Below are 15,103 nucleotides of genomic sequence, written 5' to 3' on the forward strand. Positions count from 1 at the left end.
GCCAGGGACAACCCCTTTGTTGCTGGGTTTGTTTGTTTTTTACGTGTGCTGAGCGTATGCACTGCATGGGACCTTGGTTTATTGTTTCATCTGAAGCTGAGCCCAATACAGGGTTTCAGCAGTCATTTGGAAGGCTCTCCAACAACTCAAACTGAAAGTGGGATTTCAACAAGTCACTACAGGGTCTACATATGGAGAATACAGGTCAACGTTTAAAGACCCTTTCCACTAGAGCACTTTCATGGTCTTGGACAGTCAGTATCAATGAATTGGCAGACTTATTTTTCTTCTTTTAAGAGATGGTCTGACTCTGAAGAAAACTGATAATGGGATTTTCATTCCAAGACAGGAAAAGCTGCAGTCAAGAGAGAAGTGTGTGAAGTTGGTGCGTGGCCTAACAACGATGGCTGCCCGTAGGACTGCCGACACTGGGAGCGCGACAGACAAACCTGGGTGTAACTGTGTGTAGGGTGTGAACTCAGAGTGAGCAAAGTGGAAGTAATGCCAAAGAAAAGGAGCAGATGATGGGACAGCAAACAAAACAAAAAACAAAACAAAAAAAACGATTGCGAAGTTGACAACAAACCTCCTGATGCAGGAGAGCTCCGGCCAGCTTCTGCACTTCTGAGGTGAGGAGTTGTGTGCCCCTGATGACCTTAGAAAGGGCAGCGAGGGAGGCGTGCACGGCCTGGGCCAGCTTGATGCCGTTGTATCGCTCCAGCAGCAGGAAGGCCAGGGTTGGCGACTGTTTGCCTGACCGGTCAGCGGGCATCGACACCTTCGTCTGGAGCAGGTTGCTGCCCTGGGGACACCGTCACCACTCAGCGTCAACTTACCTGCTGTCACTGCTTTGTGAACCACACACCATTAGGTGTTTATGTCACTGTGTGTGTGTGTGTGTGTGTGTGTGTGTGTGTGTGTGTGTGTGTGTGTGTGTGTGTGTTTGCATACTGGTCTCAGCGTGTGCACATGTGCTGATGTGCACATTGAATTAAACAACTTAAAATTAAAAAAATTTTTTTTTATTGAATTCTTTTTATTGCTGTCTGTTCTATATAAATTTAGTGTAGCCCCCCCCCCCCCCCCCACGGCCTGACAGCACATTCGCTTTATGGGGAGATGAAGAATATGCTTCGAAAGGACGTATACTGAAATACAGAAACATTCATGGACAGAGTCTAGGTGCTGTTTAACCAAAGTACAAGTCTCATCAGCAAAACAAAAGTAAAACAAAGGGAAAAAAAAAGGATCACGAAAATGCCAAATCATTCATAAATCCATGCAATACGGCAATACTCCTACCCATGCAAACATCCTCCATCGTCAGTGTCAGTTTCAAGGAGGTGTCAAAGTGTGTGAACAGATCTACATACACTACACTAAACCAAGGAGCTGATGCCTGGCCTTCACATCCACCCAGGTTGTAAGGTTCCTTCATGACACCCACAGAGAACACTGGCGGGACTTTTCAGCACTTTATTCCGTTCACCTACAGGCTACAGCACAGTGAGGTCTACACACACACAGTCAGGGTGGGAGTGCAGTGAGCGGTCACTGCATGCAGTCACTGCATGTGGCCACTGCATTCAAGGAAAGGGGCAGAGACAGAGAGAGTGGTGCTGTCAGCATGGGAAGGGATGGTTGTTTACATTCAACCATTACAAAGGCCCTGATCGGGGCTTTAGATAGTTTTGAATTTTTGGAGTGGCACCTAATTTCCATAATAACGTTATAACCTAAGAATATCTTAACTGACCTTTCCAATCTCTACTGTGACTAATAAATGCAGTGTGTGTTGCTGTGCTCGCAAGCAGTAAAGTTATTTTCACAGTGACTGGTTCACGTGAACAGTGCGTGTCAGCAATGGCGTCTGACCCAGTTTTGTATCAGTCACAAGGCAGACAACAGAATTAGATGAAGGGGCCTTACCGTGGCAATATAATGTTCTGAGTCTAATCTGTTTCAAACTCGTTGTGCTCTCCTGGATTCGTTTACAAGTCATCAGTGTGCGCAACTTTCGAACAAAAAATATGGATACTTTCATCATATCACTGTATGATATAATAAGAAGGGAGGATGTTTTATATTTTGTCCCCAACTAACTTGTTATCTTACTGATCAGTTTTGAAGTTTTCAGTTCATAAATTCTAACATTTGTTTTTTGGCGATTTTATTTCTTACCCATACAAATGGGTCATCTGTGGGGAAAGTCAGGGGAGCTAAATGGTAGTACCAGGTGAGTTAAGACAAAACAAGGTCACCACAAGGCCCACCTGGTTGAGCTTCTTCCACAGGTTGAGGATGGGCCCCAGCTGGGTGGCCCACACCTCCTTGTCGAAGCGGCTGGCCTTGGCGTCGGCACGCTGCAGCACTCGCAGCTGGGAGATGACCTGGCTGCTCAGGATGCGCTGCGCTGACCGCTCAATGTTCTCCGGCAGGCCAAAGTAGGACGGCTTGTCAAACTCCGGCAGGTTGGCGATCACCTCTTGGTAGTCCTGTACACACACACACACACACACACACACACCACGGGGACAGTGCTGGTTTTTTTTTCACATAGTGGTGTTTGTTGTCATCATAAAAATGACAGTAATAATAGGAAATTTTCTATCTAAAATTACGTTTAAATAACATACTTACCGTGGCCCAACTAGTGCAGACTCCGGCAGGGGTCTGACATTCCTGCCTGTGCAAACTACTATCCGCCTATGTGGAGAAAACGAAACTACGGCCGATAACCTCCCGGAAGTAGGTAACCTCCCCTTTGTCCCGCTGGCTAGCGCCCTATAATAATAATAATAATAATAATAATAGTAGTGAAAGTAGTAGTAGTAGTAGTAGTAATAATAATAACTTTGGTAATCATCACCACCATCACCATCATAATAAGTGGTAGTCATTTACACAACAGGAAAGATGGGTTTCACAAAGTGGTGTTTGTTGTCGTTAAAGTACCGTAACAGTAATGATGATAATAAAATGACTAAGATGATGATGATAGTAAGTATGTAAGTAATAACAGACAATACCATCATTTGATAGTTCTGCATACAAATGAGAGTGTTAGGTTTCAAAGAGTGGTCTTTTTTTTCTTATGATTTGATAATATTAATGATACTACTACTACTACTACTACTACTACTACTACTACCACCATCAAACATTTTCATCATGTGACATTCCTGCACACAACTGGAGAGTTTGTTTCAAAGAGTGGTGTTGTCATCAAACATGATCACCATTCTCACATAAATGTTGGACACAATGAAAAAGCTGATTGTTTCAAGAATTACTGGATGAAGTTCCAGAGATGCATCACATTAAAATCATGCCACTTCTTTGGGTGAAAAACCTTGACAGAAACATTAAAACGAATACATATTAAGAAAATTAATTAATCCATTGTAGCAAACGTCAGCTGACATGAAACACACACATACATCTCCCCATCCCCTCTCTTCCCTCACCCCCCACCCCCACAGAAACATATACAATATAGAAAAAGCAGAAATTATAAATACATTCTTTGCAAGTGTGTTTACAAAAGAGACCTTGACAAATTTACCCAACCTTGGAGAAAGCTCCAGGTCGGGAAACGTTAATATTTGTGATTTAAGAGTCACTCCATTGGCAGCAGAAAAGAAGTTGCATGCCTTAGACCCCTACAAAGCACAAGGACCAGACTAAATACCCTCAAGAATACTAAAGGAATTGAGCAGAGAGTTAGCTTTTCCCTTGAGTATCATTTATAATAAATCACTTGAATCTGCTTGCCTACCTAAAGATTGGAAGATGACTGAGGTAACAGCTATATATAAAAAAGGGTCAAAACATGAACCAGGAAACTATAGACCAGTGAGCTTGACTTGTATGTAAAATCTTCGAGTCTTTTATCAGGGATGCTATAGTGTCACACATGACAACAAACAATCTGTATGCAGACTGTCAACATGGTTTTAGACAAAGAAGATCATGCACAACACAGCTCCTAGAAGTAACCGAAGACCTTACAAAAATGATAGATATGGGTAAACCTATAGACATAATTTATTAAGACTTTAGAAAAGCATTTGACTCTGTACCACATCAAAGACTTTTATTAAAATTAGCTTCATATAGTATCACTGGAAGCATACTGAACTGGACAAAAAACTTCTTGTCAGAAAGGACACAGGTAGTTAAAATTGGAGAAAAGATGGCAACTAATGAAAATGTTGTTAGTGGTATACCACAAGGTAGCATACTTGGTCCTGTGCTTTTTACAATATACATAAATGACCTCCCTGAAAGTATAGAAAGCACCTGCAAAATATATGCAGATGATACTAAACTTTACGGTAATGCACAAAATAATACAACACCACGAAAGGACTTATATAAGTTACAGGAATGGTCTGATAGATGGAATCTATATTTTAACGTAAGTAACAAAAGTGTAAAGCAATCCAGAAAACAAATACCATATGATAATAGAAGACACCACACAGGATACTGAGAAATGTCAAAGTGAGAAAGACCTTGGCATAACCTTTGATAATAAATTATCATCTGACATACATATACAGAATATAATAAATAAAGCCAACCAGATGACAGGAGTAATTAAGAGAACGTTTACCTATTTAGATAAAGATATATTTCTTAAATTATATAAAGCATTGGTTAGATCACAAGTAGAATAAGGTAATCTTGTGTGGCACCCATACCTCAAGAGACAATCTATAGCTGTAGAAAGGGTACAAAGAAGAGCAACTAAGCTATCAAAAGAATTCAAATCTATGAGCTATCAACAGAGACTTACATACTTAAATCTGCATTCAATAAAGGGTAGAAGGCTTAGAGGAGACTTAATAGAAACTTGCCAAATGTGAAATTTCTATAATGAAGTCAATGTAAATAATATTTTTAGAATGTCAGGTTGTAAGAGTACAAGAAATTCAATGACAAACACTTGTAAGGAGCACTGTAATACTAACCTAAAGAAAAATTCATTAGCTAATAGAATTGCACAAATACTGTAACAGCACTACCAAAGGAAACTAAACTTGCACAAAATACTAATGTGTTAAAAAATCTCCTTGACATGAACATAAGTTCAAAAGAAAAACTTACAGACTTTGACGAATGAATGACAGTAAATGAAAACGCATGTGTATCCCTCAAATAAAAGGAGACATCTATTGAAGGGGACATAAAAAGGCTGTGAGACCTAGGCAGTCAAACTGCCAGTCCCTACACTACTACTGGTCCTCTACTTCTTCCCTCACACACACACACATACACACACAAACACACACTCACACACAATAATAATAATAATAATAATAATGGATACTTATATAGCACACTATCCAGAAATCTGCTCTAGGTGCTTTACAAAAACGCTTTTGATAACATAAAATATTATATCTATGTTACATACACACACCAAAATGTGACCACACACACACACACACGCACGCACGCACGTACGCGCACACACACACGCACGCACGCACACACACACACACACACTGCATACATACATTTTAACATACATGTGTATCTAACAGCTACCCTAACAAATACACACACATAGGCAGGCACAAACTTACATAAACACACGCACACACAATACACATTCATATACATGCATGTAGTTGTGGACCTGCCACAATTGAACTTATTGCTGAGGGAAAAGGTGAGTTTTGAGACGAGATTTAAAAGATGCGAGGGAATCAGAGTGACGGAGGTTATCAGGGAGCTTGTTCCACGTCTTTGGCGATTGAAAAGAAAACGATCTGTGTCCATAGGTCTTACTTCTGACGTGAGGTATCCTGAGAAGTCGAGTATCAGAGGAAGAACGGAGCTGGCGAGACGGGGTATAGATATGGATGAGTTCAGAAAGATACTTGGGGCCAGATCCGTTGACTGCAGAAAAGGTCAGAGTGGATAGCTTATAGTCTATTCGATCAGAAACAGGCAACCAGTGGAGAGACTGAAGGAGAGGAGAAACATGGTCAAATTTAGAAGCTCTGCAAATGAGTCTGGCAGCGTTATTCTGAATTCGTTGGAGTCTGTCTAACAGGTATTTGGGAAGGCCGGCCAAAAGAGAGTTGCAGTAATCCAATCTTGAGAGAACCAGAGAGCATACAACACACACAGATACATATATGCAATCCCCCTGCTCGACCTCTCCCTTCACACACACACACAGACACAATCTGCACACACACACACACTTTGCTCGACCACTCCCCCCTCACACACACACACACACACTCAGCACCCACACACAGTCCTTCTGCTTGACGCCCCCCCCCCCCCCCCACCCCCCCACCTCCTCCTCCAAGCCTCCCCCACCCCCAAGTGTCCAACCCCCGATCAGAGCATGATGCAGGCAGCAGGCACCTTGATGTTGGTGGAGGTGGGCATGCGCAGGGGTCCCAGCCTCTTGCCTTTGCCCTGCGCACTGATGACGCCCGTGTCAAAGAACTGCTTCAGGTAGGACACCAGCACCCGCGTGTCGAAGGGGTTGTCCACACGCCCCCCGTAGATGGCAAACTCGTACAGGCCGTGGATGAAGTTCCACTGCAGCTCCTTGCCTGTGGGTGCCCATCCATGTAGTCAGTCTCAGTTCAGCATGTAAACCTTTATTCTAGCTGTACACATCTCTATACTGCAGTCAGTCTCAGTTCAGCATGTAAACCTTTATTCTAGCTGTACACATCTCTATACTGTAGTCAGTCTCAGTTCAGCATGTAAACCTTTATTCTAGCTGTACACATCTCTATACTGCAGTCAGTCTCAGTTCAGCATGTAAACCTTTATTCTAGCTGTACACATCTCTATACTGCAGTCAGTCTCAGTTCATCATGTAAACCTTTATTCTAGCTGTACACATCTCTATACTGCAGTCAGTCTCAGTTCAGCATGTAAACCTTTATTCTAGCTGTACACATCTCTATACTGCAGTCAGTCTCAGTTCAGCATGTAAACCTTTATTCTGGCTGTACATATCTCTATACTGCAGTCAGTCTCAGTTCAGCATAATCATAAACTCTTATTGTAGCTGTAGCTATTTATATACTCTCATCTGAAGAATGTGTAGTCATTTTGATGAGACAATTAACTGAAGTACCTTGTGCAACATGCACTTAGCGTACGTTAGATCAAAGAACCCACAGCAACAAAATGCTCGTCCCTGGCAAATTTCTGAAGAAAAATCCTCACCAGACACACAGCCTGTCACAGAGAAAGAAAGGGAGACAGAGACAGAGACACAGAGAAAGTGAGAGAGAGAGAGAGAGAGAGAGAGAGAGAGAGAGGCCTCACCAGACACACAGCCTGTCATAAAGAAAGAGACAGGGAGAGGGAGACAGACATGCCTCACCAGGCACACACAGCCTGTCACAGAGAAAGAGAGGAGAAAGAGAGACAGGGAGAGAGAGACAGACATGCCTCACCAGGCACACACAGCCTGTCACAGAGAAAGAGAGGAGAAAGAGAGACAGGGAGAGAGAGACAGACATGCCTCACCAGGCACACACAGCCTGTCATAAAGAAAGACAGACAGGGAGAGACAGACAGACATGCCTCACCAGGCACACACAGGCGGTCAATGATGTCAGCTCCAGCCCTCAGGTCTGCCAGGGAGAACTCATAGAACTTGGTCCAGCCCTGGGGCAGAAAACATGCAGACCTCTTTTTCTTCTTATTGTTTTATCTCTTTTTCTTCTTATTGATTTCATTTCTTTTCAATTTTTTTCTTGCCTCGAGTGCTGGTTATAAAAAATAAGTATGATTTTGCCTATTCTGCTTCCCTTGCTTACCTCATTAAAAACAAACAAAACAAAAAATCCGACATTCATTAAAACTGACAGCATCTGCCTTTTTGTGTTTGTCTTTTTCTGCTGCCCTACCATCTGACATTCCGGTGGCATTACCACTCATACTGAGTCCCCCATAAACAGCCACACTCTGGTTCGACTGCTGCAGTCTCAGTGCCAGCAGTCTGCAGGGAACTATCAATGTCAGGTTGCCAAGAGGCCACATGCCAGAGGAGACCCTGCATTGTTGCTGAGTCACTTTTGCAGTGTTCAACAGTGCCTGTTCTGATTCAACATACACAGGACACCAACTACTAGGCCCCCTATACTGACGACGATAATAGCTTAGTCACAGAGCCAGGCTGAGTGAGTGCCCCCCATCCCCATCCACCCCCGAGTGGAGACTGCAACCACTTCCCTCCAATGACTGTCCCCCATGAATCTGCTGATACCAGAGACCTTGACAGGAATCCCCCCAATCATGGAAGACAAGGGGGTGACAGAGTCTACCCACCTGAGGGATGTAAATCCGGCGTTCCTGGATGACCGCGTGCAGCCAAGCCAAAGCGAAGAGCGCCTGAGAGCGAACCACATTCCCTCCCCTGGCCACGTACTCCGGCGTCCAGCTCTCATACGTTCTGCTCAGATTCCTCTTCACCCCAGGTGGTGCCTGCCAGGATGATGTTCACAAAACAGAACATTCAGTGCTCTGCCAATCCTCCCAAATAGCACAAGAAAAATATATTCTCTTGATAATGTTCACAAAAAATAAAAACATTTCTTGCTCTGCCATTCCTCTCAATTAACAGAGAAAAAAATATTCCGTTGACAATATTCACAAAAATAAAGAACTCTTATTGTTCTGCCAACCCTCCCAATTAATACAGAAAAGAAATATTCCATTGATAATCCTCCCAGTTAACAGAGAAAAGAAATATTCCACTGATAATCCTCCCAGCTAACAGAGAAAAGAAATATTCCATTGATAATCCTCCCAGCTAACAGAGAAAAGAAATATTCCACTGATAATCCTCCCAGCTAACAGAGAAAAGAAATATTCCACTGATAATCCTCCCAGCTAACAGAGAAAAGAAATATTCCATTGATAATCCTCCCAGCTAACAGAGAAAAGAAATATTCCACTGATAATCCTCCCAGCTAACAGAGAAAAGAAATATTCCATTGATAATCCTCCCAGTTAACAGAGAAAAGAAATATTCTATTGATAATGTTCACAAAAAAAGAACAATCAGTCCTCTGACATTTCTCTAAATTAACAGAGAAAACAAACATGGCCAATATAAAGTTCACAAAAATAAACAACATTTAGTGCTCTCGTAATAAACAGAGAAAAGAAATATTCCCTTGCAGTTGCAGAGTCCAGAATAAACTTAGAGTTTCGAGGTGTCAAAGTTTGCAGACAGATCCATAATATGCCACAGTACATCTGCCTAAAGGAAAAGGAATGTAGATATCTTAGTCCGGTACATGGACCCAGCATGCTGGCCAGGGCCTTGAGCCCTCACCAAAAGATGCAAGGAAAAATAAAGGGAACAAACAAACAAACAAATTATAATAATATATAAAGCTTGGTAAGTATGTTGATATCTTTCTATGTATCTATCTATGTATCTATGTTATTATCTATCTATCTATCTAATGACAGAGGGGGCAGCTGCTGTACTGCCTATCTAGGCTAGAATTTGATTATAGTGGAGAGTGTCTTGCCCGAGTAACATCCCCACTCTCACGGTTGAGAGGGTTTTAGGACACCTGGTGTTGGGATGGTTCCCAAAAGCCAACAAGCCACTAGGGCTGCAGCACTAAGAGCCAGTGCAGCTTTGCCTCCTTGGTTGAGAGTCATAGTCCTTCACTGAAGACTAAGCTGTAAATAGTTTCCCATTGCAGTGGAGAAACCATTGATAATACAGCTCTCACTTTGCTGTGGGCCTAACTATCTCTCATACATGTTCAAATACCTCATGTGCACACACACACACACACACACACACACACATTACATCCCTCACACACACACACACTCAAACACATCACCCCCCACACTCAAACCTCTACATCCCCACAGAGATCTGACCTCATAGGTGATCTTGATGCTGGACTGCAGCAGGATGGTGGGGAACTTGGGGTGGGACTCTGCCGTCACCCACAGCCTGAAGTCCTGGTGAGGCTTCAGTGTGTTCAGCACCTGCACACAGCACACAGTGTGTTCAGCACCTGCACACAGTACACAGTGTGTTCAACACCTGCACACAGTACACAGTGTGTTCAGCACCTGCACACACACAGTACACAGTGTGTTCAGCACCTGCGCACAGTACACAGTGTGTTCAGCACCTGCACACAGTACACAATGTGTGTTCAGCACCTGCATACACACAGCACAGTGTGTTCAGCACCTGCACACATAGCACAGTTTGTTTAACACCTGCACACATAGCACATAGTGTTCAGCACCTGCACGCACACAGCACAGTGTGTTCAGCATCTGCACACATAGCACAGTTTGTTCAGCACCTGCACACACAGCACAGTGTGTTCAGCACGGTACACACACAGCACAATGTGTTGAACACCTAAAAACAAAGCAATACGTAATACACACACTCTCTTTAACTCTCTCACAGAAGAATAGTAACACACACACACACACACACAGACACACACACACACACACAGAGACAAAGACACACACACACACACACACACACCTTCTCCAGGGTAGGCAGCCAGGCAGTGACCAGGTGCAGGTTCTTCAGACAAAGCCACTCCCCACTGCTGGAGCACTGGTGCAGCAACTGCATGGCCACCTCCGCCTGCCCTTGACCCATGGCCACCTGCACACACACACACACACACACACACACACACACACACACACACCACACACACACACACACACACACACACACACACACACACACACACACACACACACACACACACACAATGAACGGCTGGTTCGCTGTTACACAGAATGGAGTGTTCCTGTAGCCTGACAGACTACAGTATCACTGTATTGTTTTCTTTTTCAGCTTGTTTATCAATGTTATAATTCAGTATTTTACAGGATGTTGATTGCACTCTTCTGATTAAATAGTAATGATGCCTTTGTCAGCATATGTGTCAACATTTTTTTTCTTTTAAGAGATAATAAAGCGTTCTGGTATCCATCCAGACCCATACATACCACTGTCAGAAGAGCAAAATGTTAAAAAAGAAAAAAAAGAAAAGAAAAAAGAAGTAAATACATAAATAAAACAATAAGAAAAAAAAGGGAAAAAATGTTATTTCATCCATGGAGCGGGGGGAGGGGAGGGGAGTGAAAGATGTGTGAATGTCAATCCGTTCCCCCACATCCCCACCTGTTCCCTACCTAATGGATGTCAATCATGTCCCCACCTGTTCCCTACCTGATGGATGTCAATCATGTCCCCCCACCTGTTCCCTACCTGGTGGATGTCAATCATGTCCCCCCACCTGTTCCCTACCTGGTGGATGTCAATCATGTCCCCCCACCTGTTCCCTACCTGGTGGATGTCAATCATGTCCCCCCACCTGTTCCCTACCTGGTGGATGTCAATCATGTCCCCCCACCTGTTCCCTACCTGATGGATGTCAATCATGTCCCCCCACCTGTTCCCTACCTGGTGGATGTCAATCATGTCCCCCACCTGTTCCCTACCTGGTGGATGTCAATCATGTCCCCACCTGTTCCCTACCTAATGGATGTCAATCATGTCACCCCACCTGTTCCCTACCTGATGGATGTCAATTATGTCCCCCACCTGTTCCCTGCCTGGTGGATGTCAATCTGTCCCCCCACCTGTTCCCTACCTGGTGGATGTCAATTATGTCCCCCACCTGTTCCCTACCTGATGGATGTCAATCATGTCCCCACCTGTTCCCTACCTGGTGGATGTGATGGATGTCAATTATGTCCCCCACCTGTTCCCTGCCTGGTGGATGTCAATCTGTCCCCCCACCTGTTCCCTACCTAATGGATGTCAATCATGTCACCCCACCTGTTCCCTACCTAATGGATGTCAATCATGTCACCCCACCTGTTCCCTACCTGATGGATGTCAATCATGTCCCCCACCTGTTCCCTGCCTGGTGGATGTCAATCTGTCCCCCCACCTATTCCCTACCTGATGGATGTCAATCTGTCCCCCCACCTATTCCCTACCTAATGGATGTCAATCATGTCACCCCACCTGTTCCCTACCTGATGGATGTCAATTATGTCCACCACCTGTTCCCTGCCTGGTGGATGTCAATCTGTCCCCCCAACCTATTCCCTACCTGGTGGATGTCAATCATGTCACCCCACCTGTTACCTAACTAGTGGATGTCAATCATGTCCCCCCACCTGTTCCCTACCTGGTGGAAGCGGTCATGGCCCACAGTTTGGTTGGCCAGCTCCTGCAGTTCCTGTGAAGGGTCGGCCCCTGTGGAGATGATGATGAGGATGGGCTCCGTGCAGATGGTCTCCTGGTACAGCTTCTTCAGGCTGATGGTCGGCGGGGACAGCTCCTTCATTCCTGACAACACACACACACACACACACACACACACACACAGGATGTAAAAAAGCTGCAGAAGCTTATTCTTTTACCCTCAATAAAAATGATTTGACTTGACTTAACACACACACACACACACACACAATGATGATTAATGAAATAAATAAACCAATAAATAATGACACTTAAACAATAAATACATTTTAGAAAATCAACACACAAATAAACAAAACCATTACAAACTGACTGCTGATTTGAAAACAACAATGAAACTGAAAATGTGTGGGGTGGAAACTTAATAAATATATTTTAGAAAAACAAACAAACAAACAAACAAACAAAAAAAACCCATTACAAACTAACTGCTGATTTGAAAACAACAATGAAAATGAAAATGTGGTGGTGGTGGGGGGTGGGGGGTGGGGGGTGGGGGATTCAGAGTGGATGTTGGTGTGGCATCTGGGGATGTTCCCATTATCCACATAAAATCAGAAACAAAAAGCAGCCCACAATGATAATCATTTTATTGTTTTACGATAATTATATTCATGATGATGATAATGATAATGATACAGATACTTATAGATATATAACATTCAGTCAGGTTTCAGTCACACACACACACATGCAAATGTGTGCACAAACACTCCATCAACTTATCCATTCACACATTTACTTCCTTCCATCCTACTTCCATGGCTACTTATTTGTTTTTCTAAACCATTTGCCATGGCAAAGTGGTTTGACACAGGCACTGAGAAATGGGAGGATGCCGGTTTAAGCCCCATCAGTGGCAGGGATTTTTCTGCCCATGGCCCGGCTCCTACCCAGAGCTGAGAGTGCCGAGGGCTCAAATCGGCAGACCCGGAACCACACTGTCAAGGGTCATCCACTCCATGGGTGTGTCTTGGGCAGTGCTGCTCACACTTCCTGACCAGCACTGCTGGTGTATCTCTCCAGCCTGCCTGCTGGTGGGATGCAGTTTGAAAGGAAGCACCGAGTACAGCTTTGTCTCACACAGTCCCAAACATAAATGGACCTCCAAAGTGGCTTCACCTTCATCGTTACTGTTCTTTGTCATCAAGTATAAAAAAAAAAATTAAAAAAAACTGCCCCCAGATCTGGAGCTGTTCATGCCCTGCGCAGTGTGGGAGTAATGCCAATGAACAAGAGCAAATGACAAGGCAATTCAACAAAAAAAAAAAAAAAAAGAAGAAAGAAAGAAAGAAAGGAAAAAAAAAAGAAGAATAAAATAAGGAAAAAGAGATCTGATTTTTTCTTCACTTACATTTAGTTCATGCACACTGAAGCAACACACATCAGCCCAGTCACACACACACGTAGTGTATCCAGAGGTGTGAAGAAACACATATCACCAAACAACACACGACAAACACATGCACATAGTGCAACCAGATGTGTGGAAAAAAACACACATCACCACTCACCTCACCAACAAACAGCCGCTGACACCCACCGACACACACACACAAAACACACTCACACATATACACACACTCACACATACACACACACACTCACACACACACACACACACAACACACACACACACACACACACAACTCACACACACACACTCACAAATTCACAGACAGACACATACACATGCACACATATACTCACACCACGCCCCCCCCTCAACCCCCACATCACATCCCCTCCCACCACCCCCGCCCACTGAAGGCCCTGCAGGCGAAGAGCCCCATGCACACACCAACACACCCACACACCCCCTTCCACACCCACCGAGGGCCCTGCAGGCGAAGAGCCCCATGCACACACCAACACACCCACACACCCCCCAAAACCCACCACCACCCACCGAGGGCCCTGCAGGCGAAGAGCCCCATGCACACACCAACACACCCATACACCCCCCCAAAACCCCCCACCACCCACCGAGGGCCCTGCAGGCGAAGAGCCCCATGCACACACCAACACACCCACACACCCCCTTCCACACCCACCGAGGGCCCTGCAGGCGAAGAGCCCCATGCACACACCAACACACCCATACACCCCCCCCCCCCCCAAACCCCCCACCACCCACCGAGGGCCCTGCAGGCGAAGAGCCCCATGCAGGACTGCAGGCGGTCAGGGCGGGCGGCCTGCACAAGCAGCACCTGCTGGAAGGGGGTGCAGCGCCTCTCCACGGCCCCGGGGAACTCCGTCTCGCACTGACCGCTGCGCGCAAAGTTCCCCCACAGCCCCCCGTCATCCAGCTCCATCTGCTGGTACAGCCTGGGGAAGTTGGCCTGCACACCCACACCCACAGCACCATGCCCAGCGTCACCCTCACTGCACACCGCTCAGGGGCACTTTACAAGGGGGAATGGGGGGAGCGAGGGTGGGGGTCACTTTACAGGGGGTCAGTGTCATTCCACAGGGGTTGGTATCATTCAACAGGGGTCAGTATCACTTTACACGGGGTGGGGGTGTTCAGGGTCACTTTACAAGGGGGGCGGGGGGGGGGGGGGGGGGCAATAACACCTAACAAGGAGTCAGTTTCACTTTACAGGGGTTGATGTCACTTTACAGTGGTTGGTTCCACTTTACAGATGTGAGTGTCACTTTACATGGGGGGTGGGTCAATGTCATTCCACAAGGGTCGGTGTCAATTTACAGGGGTCAGTGTAACTTTACAGGGGTCTGTTATCTTTTTTCTTAGTTCACAGGTGTCAGTTTCAGTCCACAGGTGCCAGTTTCAGTCCACAGGGTCAGTTTCAGTCC

At 45.0% G+C, this 15,103-nt stretch overlaps 1 protein-coding gene across 1 annotated transcript in view; it reads right to left on the reverse strand.

The window, feature by feature from the left end:
- Nucleotides 1-15,103, reverse strand: part of LOC143298483 (cytoplasmic dynein 2 heavy chain 1-like) — a 129,981-nt gene that overhangs the window by 8,586 nt on the left and 106,292 nt on the right. Inside the window, 9 exon segments of the mRNA XM_076611294.1 lie at nucleotides 587-802; nucleotides 2,274-2,495; nucleotides 6,391-6,584; nucleotides 7,581-7,659; nucleotides 8,323-8,478; nucleotides 9,904-10,014; nucleotides 10,538-10,663; nucleotides 12,210-12,370; nucleotides 14,424-14,628. Coding sequence (XP_076467409.1) covers nucleotides 587-802; nucleotides 2,274-2,495; nucleotides 6,391-6,584; nucleotides 7,581-7,659; nucleotides 8,323-8,478; nucleotides 9,904-10,014; nucleotides 10,538-10,663; nucleotides 12,210-12,370; nucleotides 14,424-14,628 — 1,470 coding nt within the window.

This window comes from Babylonia areolata, chromosome 24, assembly GCF_041734735.1.
Source record: "Babylonia areolata isolate BAREFJ2019XMU chromosome 24, ASM4173473v1, whole genome shotgun sequence".
NCBI classification, from domain to species: domain Eukaryota; kingdom Metazoa; phylum Mollusca; class Gastropoda; order Neogastropoda; family Buccinidae; genus Babylonia; species Babylonia areolata.